This window comes from Haemaphysalis longicornis, unplaced genomic scaffold, assembly GCF_048455015.1.
Source record: "Haemaphysalis longicornis isolate Haplotype H1 unplaced genomic scaffold, Haemaphysalis longicornis Haplotype H1 scaffold_4, whole genome shotgun sequence".
In the NCBI taxonomy this organism is placed as follows: Eukaryota; Metazoa; Arthropoda; class Arachnida; order Ixodida; family Ixodidae; genus Haemaphysalis; species Haemaphysalis longicornis.
In genome coordinates, this window is record NW_027526361.1 from 75,004,793 (window position 1) to 75,027,145 (window position 22,353).

The following is a 22,353-nucleotide window of genomic DNA, read 5'->3' on the forward strand; positions in this document are numbered from 1 at the left end:
TGCTTTACAGAAGCGTGGCTCTATTTCCCCAATTTTGACAAGATTATTTAGTGTTGTAGTTATTAATTCCTGATGTTAAACAGTTGGATCCGCGTCAAGATTTTGGTAGAAAAATTTGTTATTTAACTGACGGTGGCCTTCTTGAATGTAGTCTGGTTTACTAAGTATTACAATACCTCCACCTTTATCGGCCGGTTTTATGACAATGTCTGTTCGATCACCCAGTGCCTTAAGTGCCTCGCGCTCCTCTTTAGAAAGGTTCTGGGCCCCTGGTTTGCGAGCGTTATAAGCCCGCAGGACGTCTCGTTGAACGGCCTCAATGTACGAGTCCAAGTGTTTTTCCCGCTCTGATTTCGGTGTCCGCTGCCGCCCTACATTGACGGAGGTTGGGGCAGTGCGCTCTTTGTCCGGCTTATCAAAAAAATATTCTTCTAGGCGTAAATTTTGTGAAAAATTGTCCAGATCTTTCAGCAAGCTAAACTCATTGTATCGGCCGGTACTTGGGCAAAATGTCAACCCGCGCGAGATTAGCGACCGCTCATGAATAGTAAGCTGTACCCCGGAGAGGTTAATTATGTTTTCATCTATGTTCTTTTGAGTTTTTGACATTTCTTTCGACTTGCAGGGTGGAATTGGGGGTGTAATTTTGGAATTTCCAATGTCTGTGTGGTGCGGAGCTGAATTGATTTGAGAAAACTCGTTTGAGTATGGAACAGAAAACTCGTTTGAGTATGGAACTTTATCCCTTGACAATTTTTTAATTTTGATTCTCATTATTTCATCTGTCTTCTTTTTCTCGAAAAGTTCCAGTTCGCTGGCCCCCAGCGCAGACAGGACAATATTATTTCTAGCACGAAGCTCCTCCGCCCTCAGAGACGCGAGTGTATTATCACAATGATCCACTACGATTTTAGTTAGCTGAAGACTCACCTCGCCGAGAGCGTGTTTGTTGCTACCTTTCTCCCCAAATCCCCCCTCTCTCTTTTTTCGGCGTCGTTGGACGACGAGCTTATAAATACGTGCACAGAAATACGAAATGTTGCCTTGAGAAAGATCAGCATCCGATCGAAACGTCGACCAATATACAGTTTTGTTAGAAGCTATACCCATTTTTTACTATTTGCTACGGCAACCAAAGACAGCCCTTCGCGCAATCAAAGTATATATATATATATATATATATATATATATATATATATATATATATATATATATATATATATATATATATATATATCGAATCAGAATAGGAAATGAGGGGCTCGTTGAAAATAAGACAGAAATAAGAGTTGGCAGTGAAGAAAACCTCGGAAAGCAAAGGGGAGGATGTTGCAGGTCATTGAAAAAGATAAAGAATTTGAAAATAAAGAAAGAAAGTGGAGAAAAAATGCCCGCCAGGTGGGATCCGAACCAACGACTTCCAGAATATCCCGGTCTGGTGCGATAACCACTACGCTACCGGAGGGCCGATTTTCCCCTCCACTTTCTGGGGTATTTGTGTTAAGGTATTTTTGTTTCCTGTGCTTGGGGGAGGTAGCCAGCGCCACTCGGACTAGTCGGGGTGAAGGGGACCTTCTTTTTAACCCCCGGGCCGTGACTCGAGTGTCTACGACATGTCCAGAGTGGTCGACCAGCGTTGAACCCTCTTAAGTTTCCTGAGGCACCAAGACTGCCAGAACAGAGGCCCTCGCTATGCATGTAGCGAATCAGAAATGGGACATGAGGGGCTCAGAGAATTAAGACAGAATAAGGTTTGGCAGTCAAGAAAACGTTGGAAAGCAAAAGGGAGAATGCGGTAGGTCATAGAAACAGATGAAGAATTTTTTGAGTAGAAAAGAAAGTGGTGCAAAAATGCCCGCCGGGTGGGACCCGAACCCACGACCTCCAGAATACCGGTCTGGTGCGATAAGGACTACGCTACTGGCGGGTCTATTTCCCCACCACTTTCTTGGGTATTTATGTTACGGTATTTTTTGTTTCCAGCACTTGGGGGTGGTAGCCAGCGCCACTCGGACTACTCGGGGTGAAGGGGATCTTCTTTTTAACCCCCGGGCCGTGACTCGAGTGTCTACGACTCGTCGAGAGTGGGCGACCAGCGTTGAACCCTCTTAAGCTACCTTTGGCACCAAGACTGCCAGAACAGCGGCCCTCGCTATGCATGTAGCGAATCAGAAATGGGTTATGAGGGGCTCAATGAATTAAGACAGAATAAGGTTTGGCACTCAAGAAAACGTCGGAAAGCAAAGGGGGAAATGCGGTAGGTCATAGAAACAGATGAAGAATTTTTTGAGTCGAAAAGAAAGTCGTGAAAAAATGCCCGCCGGGTGGGATCCGAATCCACGACCTCCAGAATACCGGTCTGGTGCGATAAGGACTAGGCTACCGGCGGGGCTATTTCCCCACCACTTTCTTGGGTATTTATGTTAATGTATTTTTTGTTTCCTGCACTTGGGGGTGGTAGCCAGCGCCACTCGGACTACTCGGGGTGAAGGGGATCTTCTTTTTAACTCCCGGGCCGTGAATCGCGTGTCTACGACTCGTCGAGAGTGGGCGACCAGCGTTGAACCCTCTTAAGCTACCTTTGGCACCAAGACTGCCAGAACCGAGGCCCTCGCTATGCATGTAGCGAATCAGAAATGGGACATGAGGGGCTCAGTGAATTAAGACAGAATAAGGTTTGGCAGTCAAGAAAACGTTGGAAAGCAAAGGGGAGAATGCGGTAGGTCATAGAAACAGATGAAGAATTTTTTGAGTAGAAAAGAAAGTGGTGCAAAAATGCCCGCCGGGTGGGACCCGAACCCACGACCTCCAGAATACCGGTCTGGTGCGATAAGGACTACGCTGCTGGCGGGTCTATTTCCCCCCCACTTTCTTGGGTATTTATGTTACGGTATTTTTTGTTTCCAGCACTTGGGGGTGGTAGCCAGCGCCACTCGGACTACTCGGGGTGAAGGGGATCTTCTTTTTAACCCCCGGGCCGTGACTCGCGTGTCTACGACTCGTCGAGAGTGGGCGACCAGCGTTGAACCCTCTTAAGCTACCTTTGGCACCAAGACTGCCAGAACAGAGGCCCTCGCTATGCATGTAGCGAATCAGAAATGGGTTATGAGGGGCTCAGTGAATTAAGACAGAATAACGTTTGGCACTCAAGAAAACGTCGGAAAGCAAAGGGGGGAATGCGGTAGGTCATAGAAACAGATGAAGAATTTTTTGAGTCGAAAAGAAAGTCGTGAAAAAATTCCCGCCAGGTGGGATACGAATCCACGACCTTCAGAATACCGGTCTGGTGCGATAAGGACTACGCTACCGGCGGGGCTATTTCCCCACCACTTTCTTGGGTATTTATGTTAAGGTATTTTTTGTTTCCTGCACTTGGGGGTGGTCGCCAGCGCCACTCGGACTACTCGGGGTGAAGGGGATCTTCTTTTTAACCCCCGGGCCGTGACTCGCGTGTCTACGACTCGTCGAGAGTGGGCGACCAGCGTTGAACCCTCTTAAGCTACCTTTGGCACCAAGACTGCCAGAACCGAGGCCCTCGCTATGCATGTAGCGAATCAGAAATGGGACATGAAGGGCTCAGTGAATTAAGAAAGAATAAGGTTTGGCAGTCAAGAAAACGTCGGAAAGCAAAGGGGGGAATGCGGTAGGTCATAGAAACAGATGAAGAATTTTTTGAGTCGAAAAGAAAGTCGTGAAAAAATGCCCGCCGGGTGGGATCCGAATCCACGACCTCCAGAATACCGGTCTGGTGCGATAAGGACTAGGCTACCGGCGGGGCTATTTCCCCACCACTTTCTTGGGTATTTATGTTAATGTATTTTTTGTTTCCTGCACTTGGGGGTGGTAGCCAGCGCCACTCGGACTACTCGGGGTGAAGGGGATCTTCTTTTTAACTCCCGGGCCGTGAATCGCGTGTCTACGACTCGTCGAGAGTGGGCGACCAGCGTTGAACCCTCTTAAGCTACCTTTGGCACCAAGACTGCCAGAACCGAGGCCCTCGCTATGCATGTAGCGAATCAGAAATGGGACATGAGGGGCTCAGTGAATTAAGACAGAATAAGGTTTGGCAGTCAAGAAAACGTTGGAAAGCAAAGGGGAGAATGCGGTAGGTCATAGAAACAGATGAAGAATTTTTTGAGTAGAAAAGAAAGTGGTGCAAAAATGCCCGCCGGGTGGGACCCGAACCCACGACCTCCAGAATACCGGTCTGGTGCGATAAGGACTACGCTGCTGGCGGGTCTATTTCCCCCCCACTTTCTTGGGTATTTATGTTACGGTATTTTTTGTTTCCAGCACTTGGGGGTGGTAGCCAGCGCCACTCGGACTACTCGGGGTGAAGGGGATCTTCTTTTTAACCCCCGGGCCGTGACTCGCGTGTCTACGACTCGTCGAGAGTGGGCGACCAGCGTTGAACCCTCTTAAGCTACCTTTGGCACCAAGACTGCCAGAACAAAGGCCCTCGCTATGCATGTAGCGAATCAGAAATGGGTTATGAGGGGCTCAGTGAATTAAGACAGAATAAGGTTTGGCACTCAAGAAAACGTCGGAAAGCAAAGGGGGGAATGCGGTAGGTCATAGAAACAGATGAAGAATTTTTTGAGTCGAAAAGAAAGTCTTGAAAAAATTCCCGCCAGGTGGGATACGAATCCACGACCTTCAGAATACCGGTCTGGTGCGATAAGGACTACGCTACCGGCGGGGCTATTTCCCCACCACTTTCTTGGGTATTTATGTTAAGGTATTTTTTGTTTCCTGCACTTGGGGGTGGTCGCCAGCGCCACTCGGACTACTCGGGGTGAAGGGGATCTTCTTTTTAACCCCCGGGCCGTGACTCGCGTGTCTACGACTCGTCGAGAGTGGGCGACCAGCGTTGAACCCTCTTAAGCTACCTTTGACACCAAGACTGCCAGAACCGAGGCCCTCGCTATGCATGTAGCGAATCAGAAATGGGACATGAAGGGCTCAGTGAATTAAGAAAGAATAAGGTTTGGCAGTCAAGAAAACGTCGGAAAGCAAAGGGGGGAATGCGGTAGGTCATAGAAACAGATGAAGAATTTTTTGAGTCGAAAAGAAAGTCGTGAAAAAATGCCCGCCGGGTGGGACCCGAACCCACGACCTCCAGAATACCGGTCTGGTGCGATAACCTGGTCTGGTCGTGGATTCGCATCCCACCCGGCGGGCATTTTTTCACCACTTTCTTTTCGACTCAAAAAATTATTCCTCTGTTTCTATGACCTACCGCATTCCCCCCTTTGCTTTCCGACGTTTTCTTGACTGCCAAACCTTATTCTGTCTTAATTCACTGAGCCCTTCATGTCCCATTTCTGATTCGCTACAAGCAATGCGAGGGCCTCTGTTCTGGCAGTCTTGGTGCCAAAGGTAGCTTAAGAGGGTTCAACGCTGGTCGACCACTCTCGACGAGTCGTAGACCCTCGAGTCACGGCCCGAAAGTTAAAAAGAAGGTCCCCTTCACCCCCAATAATCCGACTGGCGCTGGCTACCACACCCAAGTGCAGGAAACAAAAAATACCTTAACATAAACACCCAAGAAAGTGGTGGGGTAATAGCCCCGCCGGTAGCGTAGTGGTTATCGCACCAGACCGGTATTCTGGAGGTCATGGGCTCGGATCCCACCCGGCGGGCATTTTTTCACCACTTTCTTTTCCACTCAAAAAATTCTTCATCTGTTTCTATGACCTACCGCATTCCCCCCTTTGCTGTCTGAGGTTTTCTTGACTGCTAAACCTTATTCTATATATATATATATACTAGCGGTAGTACCCGGCGGTGCCCGGGTGGGCCGTTATATTAGGGACAGCAATTGGTATTTGTTGGTCGCCATATTAGGCTACTTCAGTGGGAAGCTGTACACTTTCGGGAGCGTCTGGCTCCTACTACATAGGCTCCTACTGCCGGCGCGTCGTGGTAATGTGAAACGACTGGTACTCGTGTTTTACTCCAACTCTCGGTAAACAAATTGCGCCAAGATGAAACGTTTGAGCGAATGAGTCAGTGAGTGAAAAAGGATTTATTGAGCCGGCGAAGTGGGAGTGGTTCCCAATTTCAGAAAGCCAAGTGATGATTGGGCAGCCTTCGCTCTGGAGGAAGTATTGTCTGGACATCCAGATCGCTGTTAGTCACCTGCAGGTTCTCCCACAGCTCAAGGTTTGGAAAAGTGGATGGAAGAAGGAGCTTGGTCTGCTTGCACTCTTAATATGATGTGAGGAAGAGTGCCAGGTTGCCAACACAACTTGAATTCGGCAGGAGGTTGCGCTGGGAACACATGATGGAGGCCGTCTGGGTGAGGGGTATTCTTCCTCGTAGGAAGTGCTATCTCAGACGATATGAACGATGGTCATCGGTACAGTTTTATCATAAGTAACATGGGCTTCCTACGGGAGGCGCGAGATTGCAGGAAGTACTAGCAGATGCCGAGGGCTAGCCTTTGCGCTTTTTATTGGTACATAATCTGTTTTACATTTATGATATATGACACCTGCTGCTACAGGAGACGCGTAGTTGCCGAAGGTGTCAACAGAGGGCGACCGCTAAGCGAACGCGGGAAAACTCAACTGAATTTTACGTCCAAAAGAATGCAGATTAAAAAATCTCGCTGGCCTTCTTATCCGCATGTTAGGACAAAATCCTGAAAGTGGTTTTTGCGCAATTAAATGGGCAGCATTTTGAAGAAAAAAACGAATGGGAGATATAGACTGGCTGGGTGGTTATTTACGAAAGTGTAAAACCACAGTGTTTTCCCGAAACCTCGCTTTCCTCTATCGGGAGGGTGTCTTTGAAAAATCTTGTATAACAGTGTTGAGATACGTGAGTAAGTTGCCTATCCCAACGAAAATCAGTTCGATATTTCAGATGGCGGGCGGTAAAAAAATTAATATCTGAAAAACTATTTTACCGCTTTTCATTCTCTCTATGGTGGAATTTTTAAAATTTTAAGAAATATTGACCTCCAACACCGTAATCAGAACGTGCCCTTGGAATCTGTAGCCGTTTGAAAGAGCAGTTTGGCTAGACGTGCACATAACCTGTCAGGCCTTTTTGGCTCATCAGCCGTGTCATTTGTAAAAAACAATTTGACCCTTTTAGCGGCGTCGCAGAGCAAAATCATTAAATACGGTTATGTGCATTTGAATGAGTAACATATCTAGAAAAAATCAGTTGGATTAATGAATCGGTGAAAGATTTATTTGAGAATCTTTAGGAACACCGTTTTAGTTCCGGACTGCGGAATCACCTCGCTGGTGTAGGTTAGGGCAAATTCCAAAAACTACTTTTTAGTTATTCTTAAGGGCTATTATATCAGCAAAAAGCGCTTCGCTATGTGAATGGGTTTCCGAGAAAATCACGAATTTGCGAAACCACAATTTCGCCCTTTTCTTCGGTTAGGAGGGCAATTTCTGAAAAACCCGCCTTAGTGAGCACCTACTGAATGACGCAAATAAACTCGTGCAATTTCAAGTCTCTAGGTCTAACAGTTTTGGCTGGGCGTTGATGAGTCAGTCAGTCGGGCACTTCTTTTTATAGGTATAGATGACACCTGCTGCTACAGGAGACGCGTAGTTGCAGAAAGTGTCAACAGATGGCGACTGCTAAGCGAACGCGGGAGAACTCAACTGAGTTTTACGTCCAAAAGGATCCAGAATAAAAAATCTCGCTGGCCTTCTTATCCGTATGTTAGGACAAAATCCTTAAAGTGGTTTTCGGGCAATTAAATGGGCAACATTTTCAAGAAAAAACGAATGGGAGATATCAACTGGCTGGGTGGCTATTTACGAAAGTGTAAAAACACGATGTTTTCCCGAAATCCCGCTTGCCTCTACTGTGAGGGTGTCATTGAAAAATGTTGTATAACAGTGTTGAGATACGTTTGTAAGTTGCTTATGTCAACAAAAACCAGTTCGATATCTCAGATGGCGGGCGGTAAAAAACTAATATGTGAAAAACTATTTTACCGCTTTTCACTCTCTCCATGGTGGAATTTTTAAAATTTTGATTGATTGATTGCAGGGTTTAACGCGCCGACGCAACGCAGGCGATGAGGCGCGCCGTAGTGGAGGGCTCCGGATTAATTTTGACCACCTGGGGATCTTTATCGTGCGCCGAAATCTCGTACACACGGGCATTTTTGCTTTTCGCCTCCATCAGAAAAGCGACCGCCGCGGCCGGGAATCGAACCCGCGAACTCGTGCTCAGCAGCGCAACGAATTTTTAAAATTTTAGGAAATATTGACCTCCAACACCGTAATCAGAATGTGCCCTTGCAATCTGTAGCCGTTTGAAAGAGCAGTTTGGCTAGACGTGTACATAACCTGTCAGGCCTTTTTGGCTCATCAGCCGTATCATTTGTAAAAAACAATTTGACCCTTTTAGCGTCGTCGCAGAGCGAAATCCTTAAAAACGGTTCTGTGCATTTGTATGAGTAACGTATTCGAACAAAAATCAGTTGGATTACTGAATCGTTGAAAGATTTATTTGAGAATCTTTAGGAACACCGTTTTAGTTCCGGAATGCGGAATCACGTCGCTGGTGCAGGTTAGGGCGAAATCCAAAACTACTTTTTAGGTATTCTTAAGGGCCACATATATCAGCAAAAAGCACTTCGCTATGTGAATGGGTTTCCGAGAAAATCACAAATTCGCGAAACCACAATTTCGCCCTTTTCTTCGGTTAGGAGGGCAATTTCTGAAAAACCCGCCTTAGTGAGCCCCTACTCAATGACGCAAATAAACTCGTGAAATTTCAAGTCTCTAGGTCTAACAGTTTTGGCTGGGCGTTGATGAGTCAGTCAGTCAGTCAGTCAGTCAGTCAGTCAGTCAGTCAGTCAGTCGGGCACTTCTTTTTATAGGTATAGATATAGACATATATTCATGCCTGGCAGAAGGACCCTGTGTGACCGATGGGTGCAATGCTTCAAAGAGTGATTGTAAACAAGCCCCTTGCAACGAACTGAACGGTCACCTGTGGGTCAAGCCCAAGCCGACGGGAACAGCGCACAAAAGACAATCAATGCCGCTGGAGGGACCCGCTTGGGAAGCAGCAACGCCGATTTTTCTGGTCACACCAATTGTTAGACATTTGCATTAGTGTCACTAGATAAGGTTTGAGAGTATCAACTTCCTTTTTCTTATTATGGCGAGCCGTCGCCATGATCATTGGCTAGTTCGCATCACGTGGCATTCGTATACACTGCAACGGTACATGGGCGCCGCCATTTTGCTTATGCGTTTTTGGTCGGTCAACTCTGGCAGGTTCCCTGTTCTGCGGCTGCGCGCGGCGTCGTTCCGAACGTGAATGAATGATACAGCGTTTTGCAGCAGTTCTGCTGCAGAAGGGTGTCCAATTATGCCGCTTTGCGTCGTCTTCGGCAGTGTTTACAAATGACCTCGCCAATGTTACCGGTAAAGCCGCAGAAGCGGCAATCTGACAAAACTGATAAACACCGAAATTGCCGCCGTTGCTGACTCGCGTGCGTCAGTGATGGTGCTCTATCTTATTTAGTAACACTAGCTTTTTCCTCAGGGCTGCCAGTTCGCAACGGAGACGAACGAGCTGCTGAAGCATTCTCAAAGATCCACCATATATCTTTGGATAATTTTTGTAAGTAACCGTTCAGTTTCTAGTCCTACATCATTCGTTGCATGGGTTTTCTGCAGTTCATGTTTGAGATGCTGCTGCTGCTCAGAGGAGAAGTCCCGGCACGGAACTTAACTTAGTGACCGTGAAGTGTGGTTGTTCGAAACCAAGGACCGAATGACCAGTTATAGCGAACTTACCATGTGTTATCGTCTAGCTCGACGGACAATGCGCCTCCCCACCCGGCACTCTGTCGGGAGGAGGCCGTCATCTTAAGGCAGATACAGACCAGGTCACTCGCCGCCCCGGCAGTGCTACACGTACTTTACCCAGAACTCTATCCGAGTGGTATCTGCAGTGTTTGTGCAGTGGGTTTGGCGGATCAATTGCACATCATTTGGGACTGCGCCAGGTTCCCGACCGAAACTACCTCCAGGACATACCCGCCAGTGCAGTCTAAAGACAAGGACACTCAACTATGGGCCGTCCAGCATGCCCGGGGTGCGCTGGAAAAGCACAAGCCTCACGACCCGCCACAAACGCGCCGAACTATGTTATGGCAGAGTAGGGCATAACCCCGGGGCGACGCTTGGCAAACGTCACGTCGCGTTAAACCGTCGGTTGCCGGCATTAATAAAGTTATTCCTACCTACCTGCCTACCTACCCCGTTTTTGTTCTTTGTTGGACCTTATCAGAGTAACGAAAATTTTTATGTTTATTGTTTGTCTTGTAGACTTTACTTTACGTCTTGAGTGTCTATTTCAAGCTCTTTATTAGCGGAAAAGCTCAAGACAAAAGACAGGATTTTACGAAAACAAGGAAGGCGGAATGTTGGTCTCTGAGTGGCAGGGATGCCAACTGGAGATTCGTAAACATTGAAACGCACAAAAAAATTGACGATTCCGCAGACAACTCCACTCAAAATGCTGTCCGTGATCTCTTTATTATGCACAACTGATCACTGCCTTCGGTTTATGGTGTTGGACAGAACAAGCACATCAAGAACGCAAGCGGAACTGACAGGTTAGGGCATTGAAGCTTGCAGTCTGGGAACCCTCAGCGCAACAGGAAGCTGCAAACACGTCACCATCGCAGCAGTGAAACAATATATCCAGCGGACATGTGTTTCAGGCAATAAGGTTTACAAAGTAAAAAACACTTTAGGTTGAATAGTTTTTTTTTCGGAATGGGGAAGAGTGTGACGTATGATGAGAGGAACTGATCATAGCCACAACCGATCAGTATCCCCTTCGGAAAGCAATGCTTGTTCGCTCTTGTACCGCGGCCTTCCATAATGTGTGAGCTAATTAACACGAGTTAATTCGTTCGGATATTACCTTTCCTCTAGTATGAGGAATCATCCTTGTGCTCACGTGAGTTAGAAGGGACGTGACCCGCATCTGTCTGATATGATTAGCTGAAACACTATCATGATTCTTACTTGGCTATTAAGAAGCGTAAAGAGCGAACTATCCTCTTTTTTGTGACGAGATGGCAATGATGGCGATGGTGCGATGGATCTCTGACGTGCACGCCTACGTGTGAGGGTAATTTTTGATCGGATACATTCCCAGAGCATAGTCTACAACAGGGTCTGCAGCCTGCGGCCTGCGGGCCGCATGAGGCACGCGGGGCAGCACTACGCGGCCCCCAGGGCAGTACTATGCGGCCCCAGCACGTAGTCAGAACCCCGACCCCTCCACCGGTCACTTCCTATTTGCAGGCCGGCGCGCCTGTTTCGACCTCAAATGGGGTTATATGGGACACAAGAACTAAGAAGTGAGCGCTTCCCGTTGGCATTGTCGCCGATCTTCACACATAGCCGGACAATTGTTAACTGTTGTCAAATAGTATTGTTTGTACGATTATTTTTTTCTCTTTACCCGTAAAAGCCCCTGTCTCCCCACCCACACCCGATTTGCCATCCGGCCATCCGCCGTATCGGCTTCATGAAACTCGGCCCTCCACCTCGAAAGGTTGCCTACCCCTGCTTTATATCAACCTTCATATCTCTAAAACCCTCAAGGCACGTCGGCTACCCCATGTTGTGCGCGTTGCAGCGGCGTGTTTTAAATCAAGGAACGACTTTCTTTCAGTGTGGCAACAAGTGCGGTTTCACCAGGCGTTTCACAAGTGTGAGGAAACGAAAAGGGAGCGGGACATATTTCTGCTGCTAATTCGACACGGAGGTGTACGCGATGGCGTGATTGGAGACTCAGCAGCTGCGTACGCGTGCATCAAATTAGTCAACATCTACTGGCAAACCTGTAATTCTATGAGAACCAAAACGACAGAGGGGTAGATGATGACATTCACAGCAGTGCCAGCTCTCTCGTCATGTAAAATTTTTCAGTAACAGAAGAAATAGCAGAAAAAATTGTCCGCATATCTGCTCCTTTTGTTGCAAATGTCGTCAAAAGACGACAGTCTAGAAGACATTTGCAAGGAAATGCCCGCCTTTGCTTTCCCGCTCACCTCTTATGCTGTTCCTGTACCGTCGCGCTCATCCCAAGGTAAACACACTGAAGGTTCGTTCTCAGGGATTTGAATTTACCGCGTTCCACTGCTACAGGCCGGGTTCCTCGATGCCAGCGCTGCAGTACGGCGGAGACGCGCGTGAATGGAAGCGGCCGACTACAAGGTTTATAGAACCGCGTCGCCGTGCTCCAAATGCGTTCCAAGCAGAACGTGGAACCTAGCTGATCAAACACCTTTCGTTGCTGTTGCCGCGTGATTTTTCATATGCCGCCAGGAGGTGGCTCTGGCAGCAGCAGGCGGCGGTTTTCTGTAGGACATGTAGAATATCATTTTCTATGGAAAAACCAAGCATCCATTTTTTTTATTAAAGGAACACTGTAAATATCCCTTGTGTGCTAATTTCCTGTCTTATATTTGCGTAATGTCTTGTTCTTGTTCACCTAGTTGACAAGTATGGACATATAAAGCGGGACTAGACGCTTACGTTTGGCTGTGAGTAAATAAGACTATTGCGCAGTATCAATTTTACTTTGGCCGGGGAGCTGAATCGAGTCACAGACAGACAGACAAACCGACATACAGACAGACCAAAAGTTTGGGGTTTAAGTAGCCCAAGAAAGGCTATTGTCTTTAAAAAGAATCCAACCTGGAAGTTAATTCTGGAGGTAGGATGTAGGCAGCATGCAGCAGCTAACCGTAAGAAAAATAGAGCACGAGCCAATCGAGGTATAAATTCCTGAAACCTTGATTGCATCAATTTGAAGCAAAGACGATTACTTTTCTTAAAAGCAAGGTTACGTTTACAATTCAACTATGAAGTAACTCTTATTCTAAACCTAAAATATTTGTCAAAAGCTTACAATTCTCAAGCACCACCTGTAGCTATTTATGTTCTTGTTAATCCCAGAGAACGTCGATAAGGAACTACACGTAAATATATAAGATATTTCCAGATTTGGTGTCATTAATTACCAGACCAACTAGACCCCTTTCTTGCCGGAACAATGTGTTATTATAGCGCTTTCCGAATGCACACAATATGCCCCACTATTCTATTCTGGCATATGGGATTACAATATTAAGCTTCGAATGTCATCAATGGGTCTTTATCGTTCTTATTTTACTTCTCTGCGTTTATCCCAGGATAACAGCGCACCACATGACAAGAAAGAATGCGCAGAGGACTTGTAGTGTACACTAACCGCCACCGCAAGAAAACATTTCTAAGGGCGAAATCATGCGTGTCAATATTTCATGCAATTTTACGTGAAGCGTGCTACTGAGGGGCGAAACTATTTTTTTTTCTTAGCATAACTCAAGACCCACCAGTTATATGCTGTAAATGGCAATACGTCCTGCACGGCATAGTGGTATAAACGTGAATAAAGTTTCCAACTTACGTTCTGTGACAAGCACGATGATGGTGAAGGTGTAATCGTCCAGATGTGTGGGCAATGTTGCCAGATCTTTAATGGTGGAGCCCACCGAAATCAGCCGGAAAAGTAGTGAAGATGCATAAAAACACTTTTCGGTAGATGAGAAATCTTCGTAGTATCGGTACTGCAGGATAAGAAAATCAGAGTTATTTGATTGGTGCCTTATCATTACATGAGTTTTACCGCTTTACAGACATTCCCTATTCTGTTGACATGTTATAGGTTGGAGAAGAGGCCCGGAAGATGCGCATCTGGTGCAGACAGCGCACGGTTTCTCTTGTCACACAGAAATGATAAGAGAGTCCTCAGCGTCTGCAGGAACAGTCAGAAGCAATAAACAAAGCACTGTAGTGGAGCCTGAAATAGTCCCTGCTACTTAGACAGTATCACCAACAGGGGCAAAGCATGGGAAACTCGTTGCGGTTGTTGCAATATTCGGCATTGAGCTGCCTGCACCTCGTCGTCGTAAAGAACCCGTCAAGGGCGGGTTCTAATTTTGTCTACAGCTAGCCGACAAGTCCTTCTTGGGTGGATGTCAAAGACGGCTGTCAATGTAGCAAGCAATCATAAGAGTTCGTGGCAGGTCACCATTTTTTTACTCAGCAAGAACCATAAACAGGCACGCAACATAATTCCACGTGTGTATAAAATTCTGTACACTATCTTTGTTACGGCGACACGGGCGATTTCAATTTTTAAGTGTTTGCGATCTTAGACACTGTTCAGTTAAATGCAGTTAAATACTTATTTTATCAAAGCCGGAGTTTTATTTTTACCTTCAAGTGAAAAAAGTTGTAATAATAATTTTTATATATTTATACCCCCGACAACCACGCGGAGACCACCATCCTGACCTGCGCCTCGTGTAACGCGCCAACTAGGCTCCCAATGCGCTTAATGCTGCGGTAGTGCGCAATGCTCACGGCGGAGAAAACCAATGATCTTCCGCCGAACATAAAGAACCTTAATGAGTGGGCATCTACTCTTCTGAGGCTGGCGGTTGCGAAAGGGACTGTGATGTCCCTGTAGACTTTCGCAAGTACCACGGGGATACACGAGATAGTATAGGCGCTATCACCTCCTTTACCACCTTCGCCAACCTTGACTAGACCGTGAGCCACCGTTTATAAATAAACAATATATATTAATAATATATTTATTTATTACATTCCATCAAAGCCACGGGCAACAGGCATTACATGAGGGATGAGCTCTCACAATAAAAAAAGTCCACAGGTAAAAGTGCGCTAGATATAAAAGATAACCTGACAAACAAGTGATTTGTGCCCGAGAAAAAAGTACGGGGGGGGGGGGGGGGGCGGGGGACAAGGCGAAAAACTAAAAATACGGAATGAATGAGCAGAAAATAAAGTTGCTTTAAAGAGAGAAAGATATGGATCAATACAAATTTAAAGGGAACACTTTTCGTAGCATTCCTTGTCGACTACCACCCCTGAAGGGACAATGTAACGCCGGAATTTCCACAAATATGCCTAATTGGTGGAAGGAGCACATTTATTCTTTATAACTACGCAGATAAAGATAAGTGGTAGAACGTAATTTTGTAAAATTCGAAACGACAAAAAAATAGTAAAAGAACTGTGCACGAATGAGCTGTTGCAATAAAAAAAAATATGCATATACGATAAATTTACGAAAAACCAGGACTAAACTAAAAAATACGGATAAGATCGTTGGAATTACAAAAAAGCTAAAATTGGCCAATCGTCTAACGCCCTGCGTTTCCACAAAAATTCATAAATGGCTGCAGTAAAACATTTTAATCTTATATTCGTGTAAACGGAATAATTGGGGGAATAGAATTTTGGAAAACCAGGAATGCAAAAAGAGCATTCACATAAATAAAAAATGTGGATCTTGTAAATCACCGAGAAACGAAGATTAAACTAAAAAATCCCGGAAAGGGGCGAGCAATGCCTAATTGACGTAACTAACACACATATTCGTTATAATTGCGTAAATAGAGATAATTGGTCGAACAGAGTTTTGGGAAACCAGAAATCCACAAATACAATATAATAAAAATTGCAAATCAGAACAAAATAAATAAAATATATTCCTCTTACGTGTCTCCGAAAAACGAAGACTAAACGAAAAATCCTTGGAAAGGGAGGCAGAAATAGATATCAAAATAGTGAAAATATACAACCGTGTAACACCATGCATTTCCATAAAACTCCATATTTGACAGACACTAACACATTATTTCTTATATTGTACTAAATGGAGATAAGTGGTTGAACGGAACATTGAGAAGCCAAACATAAAAAATAAGAAAAATAAACATTTTACCTAAATGGACAGCGAAGTACAAATACCCCTCTCACACATCCGAAAACCAAGACAACTAAAAAAGCAGAAAAAGAACGTCATAAATAGGCAGAGACACGTAGTGAAAAGCAGCCAACACTGTAACGCCCTGCATCGTCACAAAAGTACGTAATTGGCGAACGGAACATCTTTACGCATTGCAATAGCGCAAAAAATGTTAAGTGGTCGAACGAAATTTTGAAAACCAAGAACTGCAAATAAATTGAGAAATAAATGTGTCACAAAAATGAACTAATGAAATTAAAAATATGCATCTTAGACACCTCCGGTAAAAAATTACGCCCACCTCCCCTCGCGGGAACCCTGGTGTGATGCGACGCTGAAGGGGGTTCCATTGGCGTCGCATCAAGCAATCATCGGGTACGGCAAGAGAGCAAGCGCAGGCGCAAGCGCGGACGACCGTCGACTGAGAGACCGGCCGGAGCGCGGCACTCCGCTTCTATGCGCAGCGCGCCCGAAGGAGAGGAGACCGCGGAGAGAGAGAAAGTACTGCACATGCGCACAGTGCGCAGGTGCGCGCGGCGCCGCGCGCAGCGCGACCGCAGATGTTGGGAGAGAGTGTTTGCTATCGGAGAGAGGAGAGGAGGTGAGCGGAGGAGAGACGCAGCTGTGCGGACGCGGACGACGGACGCACGCAGGACATGGCCGCAGGCAAGAGATGCTCCTCTCAGCGTCGCATCTAGAAGGCTAAACTAGAAGCTTCGAAAAGGTTCAGAAATACAAATTAAAAAATATAGAAATTGAGCCAACCGTGCATTGCCCCAAATTTCCACAAAATGCAGATTTGGCAGTAACTATGACACATCTAAATGTTATAATAACGTAAATAGATATAATGTCCTGAAAAGAATTAGAAAAAAAGCAAAAGCAGGAATAACAAATACAAATGTTACAGAAATGCAATGCGAAAACAGAAATATCCATCTTGCACATCTACGAAAAACGAGGACAACTAAAAAAAATTTCCCTCATTTACCCGAGGGGAAGAATGTGAAAGTGCGAATGCAGGAGTTGAATTTGCGCGGTTCGGTAATGTTCGCGAAAGAGAGATCACACACACACACACACACAACTACAAAGAAAGAAAGATGCATTTATTCACAGACACCTATTTGTGTTGTCGTTGTACTTGACTGCTAGAGCGTATCTCAGCTTTGAAATTTCGTGTCAGTACTCCTTTAAGCGGGTGCATTAGCCCTTCTCACGCCCGATTCCTGGCCAATCCCCCACGTGGGTATGTGCCATGCACAGACACCTATTTTTGTTGTCGTTGGACTTCATTGCTAGAGCGAATCTCAGCTTTGAAATTTCGTGTCAGTATTCCTTTAAGCGGGTGCATTAGCCCTTCTCACGCCCGATTCCTGGCCGCCCGATTCCCGCCCGCCCGATTCCTGGCCGCCTGGCCGCCCGATTCCCGCCCGATTTTCGCTATTTCTTGGAATTTTTTGTTTGTTTTCAGAAATTCTACTCGACCATTTATCTTCATTTACGCTATTGTAACGATTAAAGGTTGAACTTCAGCGAAATCTGCAATATTGTGAAAATGCAGGTTGGTACACAGTCTCGGTGGTGGGGGCACACCCGGCAAAGAATGCTACGTATTAAAAGCCCGAAAGAAAAAAAAGTCGATAAATGAATGTAAACTAGTGAGAATGAGCCAACCGTGTAGCGACGTGCATTGCACAAAAATGCATAATTGGCCGAAGCTACACATTTAATAGTTATAATAGCATAACTGTAGGTAAGTGCTAACACAACTTTTAAAAACCAAGAAATACAAAAACGTGGGAAAATAAAAATTTTACAAAAATGAACTGGCGGAATACAAAGACATGCATTATATGAATTTCCTCCCAGAAACAAAGACTGAACTAGGAAATTCTGGGAAAAAACATTGGAAATACAAATGGAAAAATAGCCACAACAGGCCAGCCTTGCACTACACTTTGCCTCAAGAGAAAAATACATAATTAGCACAGCAAAGGCACCTATTAGGTATAATAGTGTAAATTTACATCGTTGGATAAAATAAACAAATGAAAACTTAAGAATAACAAAATAACCCCACGTATTTGACATTCATAGCCCAACGTGGCTGTAAATAACTCTCCAAGAATACGAGCGGCACAAGAATGCTAGCCATTAGCGTAGTTTTCTGAATTTATGCAGTTTTTTACGTGTGAGTCTTCTTTGCCGAGTTCCCCACTACCCCAACCGTGGGGAGTTCTACACTTGCCGAAACATGCATAACCGGTGAACCTTGCACATGCAATTGATATTATAGCGTAAATACAGGTAATCGCGCGAAGGAAATTTTGAGAAACTCAAAAATGCCAAACAGAAAATTTACAGACTATATTAACAAATTCAAGAAAATTGCTGCTTATGCGCTCTCCCAAGAAACAATGGCAAAAAAACCCGAAACAGAAACGGAAACACGATGTGCTAAGTCGAGAAAAAACACCAAACTGGTAATGTCTTGCATTTTTACATAAAGAAATAATTTGCAAACTTAACCCATGTACCGGTCATAATAGCGTAGTTAGAGTATACTGAGGAAGGCGAGTTCAAAAACAAAAAAAATACAGTAACACCCGCTTACAACGAACTCGAAAATGCCGCGAAAAGTGGTCGTTTTATCAGTAGTTCGTTGTATGTGGACTCGCCCTGTAAACGCGCGCAAATTTGCGAACATGGAGTCTAACAACCTGTTCGGTGAGAAGTCTAGCCTTTCGCTTTATGAAACGACGCCCGCTGCTTGTTTGCGAACGAACTAAACTCTGTTTGCGTCGATCCTGCCGCTACCGGCACAATGCCCGCGAACAAATTCTTTCGGACGTCTTCAAAATCTCCACTCGCCGTAATGGCTTCGATAGTTATCAGCCGCGCCAGGCTGAGCGCACCGGGAGGTGCGTCGTTTCGGCCCGAGAAGAGCGAAGTTGGAAAGTTTGAATGTCCTCACGATTCCTCATCACCAGCTGTGCAAACGAAGTGTCGGCGAGCCGAGATCTCTAGATTGCAGCTAATAACCACCGGCACTGTTTGCAGCGCGCGGTGCCGCGTTCGCGTCGACTCCGGGGGCGTGAAGATCGACACCGGCGATAGCAACGCTTGAGCGGCAGTTGATACGGAGTGCGGAATTTATAAGCTATGCTTTCACTGGTTGACCGCAAGCTGACCGCCAGACTCCAGGCTCCTTCCTTTATTCTAACACGAGAGTGTTTTATTCCAGGATACACGAAGATTTCGCTGACGTCATATCCGTCACGGAAGTGGCGCCTGTACAAGGAAGCCAGCGGCCTGTAAAGGTGAACCACTGCACAGCACAGAGTCTCTCTGCGGGGAAGCAACCTCTAGTACTAGAGAGTACGTTATGCTTCGGGTTGTACGTTTTCAGGTTTTATATTCAAACACGAAAGTGTTTTATACCGGGGTGCACCAAGATTTCACTGATGTCATATCCGTCACGGAAATGACGCCAGTATACCTTTGCCGAAGCGACCCGCTAGCAGGACTCCGCACTCAAGCGCACCCACAAGACAGCCGCCGAGCCGCAAATCATGCTCAGCTGCAGATTTCAATGCACAATTCACTGTCGTGCTTTACCGATTCTTATGACACAGGAATCAACCATTTTTTGTTCGTCACTGTCATTCTGCCTCTGGGCAAATGCCTGGAAAGTGAGTGACCTCGTTCGCGGCATCCGAAATCTGGGGCGGTGCTCACCGATGGGCTATCTTCGTCGCGATTAAACTACAGCGGTGAACAAACCAGAACGCCGCCTTTATCATGGCTTACGGACTGCTTTGATTTTTTTTACTTCGTATGCTTTTTACAGTGATCGTGACGGCAGTGTTCGTTGCAAAAGGAGGACGCTTTGAAAATTGTTCGGCATATCTGGACACAGTTTCAATGGGTTGCATAGGAAAGTCGAAAGTGCACCGATATATGGTTGTTATAACCGATAGATCGTTATATATGTGATCGGTATAAGTCTGTTCGACTGTGTAACTATAAACGTAGAAACCAAAATTGATTATATTATAACTTGTCCAATCCCTTAACTAGACGAGGGCAGACAAACCCCGAGACCACAAACCAAAATACGTAAGCAAAAATTTGAAAAGAGCACCCATTGTGTAGGCCCTGCGCAACTGGAAACTAAATAAAGGGCAACCCTAACTGTTGTTGTCCCATAATAGCATAGTGAGAGATAATTGGTCGAAGAAAATTAAGAAAACCATAAAAGAAAAAATGAAACAGTAAAAAACGTATTGAAGAAGAAACCAACAGAATTATAAATGTGTATCTTATAAACCGCTTTCACAAGGCGTAATCAAAATTAAAAACTACCGGAAGCACAAGTTTGACCACCAAATAAAAGTTGAGGAGAACACCAAATGTGTAACGCCTGCATTTCTACAAAATAAATAAATTGTGACCTTAGCACACGTAATCTTTCTAGTAGCGTAAGTATAGAAAATTGGTTGAAAACAATTTAAGCAAAAAATAAGGGTGTATGAAAAAAAAGAAGTAACTGAATCAAGCTATTTATCTTAAACACTGAAGTCACAAGACGAAAAAAATTACAAACGCACAAACCGCAACACAAATAAAACCGCGGAAAAGCAGCAACCGTTCTCTAAGGCACTATATTTGCACAAATACCCTATTGGCGAGGTTCTAACGCGCACCTTTTTTCGATAAAAGTAGCCTTCAAATTTACGTGCGTCTTACAGTTGGGCTACACACAGATGTCGGTTTAATGCGGCCAGCAGCTCACCATTGACATTAGGGAGTTTTAGCTGACCGTGTTTCACGGTCCGCTCCGCTCCGATAACAAACGGAAGAGCCATTGCGCATGCGTGGCACGCTTGGCCGCGAACGGCATTGGTTCCGGTTGCGCTGAGCGGGCCGCCGATACCGGAGCGGACCGTCGAAAACAGTTAGCTAAAACTCTCTATTAACTACACCTGGAAAATACCTAAATACATTCCAAGCCCAAGGTCGTATCGCTACCGAAGTTTTGTCCGTCAACTAAAACGTTTCGTATGTGGCACGTGGTGTTCTGCCGTTGGCATCTGGGCTGTGGAATCGGCGTGAAACTTTTCTTATTTTTAATTTTCCTAAGTAAACTTACCGGCGCGTTACAATTGGGGCCCTTTAGAATCATGCAATTACGGTATGCGTAAGTTATGAAGGGAACAAATGTAACAGTTATAATAGTGTAAATGGAGGTAATTAAACGAAGGGAAAACTCAACATAAAGAGAATTGGCGTAGGGATGTTTGCGCACTACTGATAATATCAATATTTCGGCACATCTGTTTCATTAGAAACATTGCTGTCTAAGCGGAGCAGGGATACCTGCCTTTCAGCGCGCCCGTTTTGCGATTACTTCGAACTGTACCTTTGCGTCTTGCTAGGCTTCTCAAAGAAAGAAGCGAGAATGCATGCCCTTTGCCCTTCGATATGCCATGATGTTGTTAAGCCACCGACATCGGTTATCGCAAGCTGCACGCGGCGTTCATTTAGCCTCGGATTCTTCACCTTCCTGGTTTGCGCTCCTCTGCTCTAGCGCGTGCAAATATCGATGCTCCAGACAAATCTGTATTTTATAGACCAGGAAAAATTAATGAAGCTTTCATTCGGCCTCAAACATCTGTCAAATGCAAAACACATCATGGTTAGTTATTTCAACCGCAATATTACCGGACAGAGGAGCACTGCAATGTACTTAGAAAAAAATGTTAAAGTCGCCCTCGTTAACGACGGACCCGGGTGCACCAGCGTTTTTGAGGAAGTCGCTGCCAATTCACTATGCCAGATATACATATATGCGAGCACTAAAACAGCTGTGGCTCAAATGAAGGATACTGCCACATGCTGTGAACCCAGAAGCAGCAGTACCTGGAGGTAGTCAAGGGTGCGGTGAAGTCTTGTAGGGCCGGTTCTCGTTTCTTGCCCGTTAGTCGTTGTTGTCACCAGCGGAGTGCTTTCCTCTTCGGCCATGTTCGGCAATGCTCGCGCAGCGGCTGCTCTGCATTACCGACAGCTCGATAGGCGTACCGGAAGAAGGAAATAGAGAAAAATGGCGAGTAGTGACAGGAACTCGATTGCGGAACTTTTTGCCGTAGTCTGATTGGGCGGGACGGGAGGATATCTTCACGTCCTCTACGAATACATTGCGCAAGTGAAACGAAGCAAGGGCGAACATATAGACGATGTTTGGCAACAGTGCCGCGCATATATACTCCGTGAACTATAAAGGACAGAGGAGTTGTTTCCTCGCCCTGCAGTGAAGGCAGCGCTTCTCACGGCGAAAGAAGGTACGGAAGCCAGGGCGACGGGCACAGCGACAAGGGAAACAGCCATCACGCCGCTGCGTGTCGCGCATGCTTCCCATCTGCCGGTCTCAAACCAGGCGTTAACACTAGATGTCTCCAGCGCAGTCCGTAGCACGGAGCTCGTGCGTTATGGACAAGCCTTTTGCGG

The 22,353-nt window shown here is 45.7% G+C and overlaps 1 protein-coding gene across 2 annotated transcripts in view; it reads right to left on the reverse strand.

Annotated features, from left to right (window-relative positions):
* LOC144178934 (uncharacterized) overlaps positions 1-22,004 on the reverse strand; it is a 48,921-nt gene extending 26,917 nt beyond the window's left edge. Inside the window, exons 1-2 of one of the 2 annotated variants that reach the window (XM_077707090.1) lie at positions 21,769-22,004; positions 13,471-13,630 (exon numbers count right to left, since the gene is read on the reverse strand). In XM_077707090.1, coding sequence (XP_077563216.1) covers positions 13,471-13,630; positions 21,769-21,870 — 262 coding nt within the window. In that variant the 5' untranslated portion in view covers positions 21,871-22,004. The remainder of the gene's footprint in view (positions 1-13,470; positions 13,631-21,768) is intronic. The other variant, XM_077707089.1, reaches the window with a different exon arrangement.
* Positions 22,005-22,353: the final 349 nt, after the last annotated feature.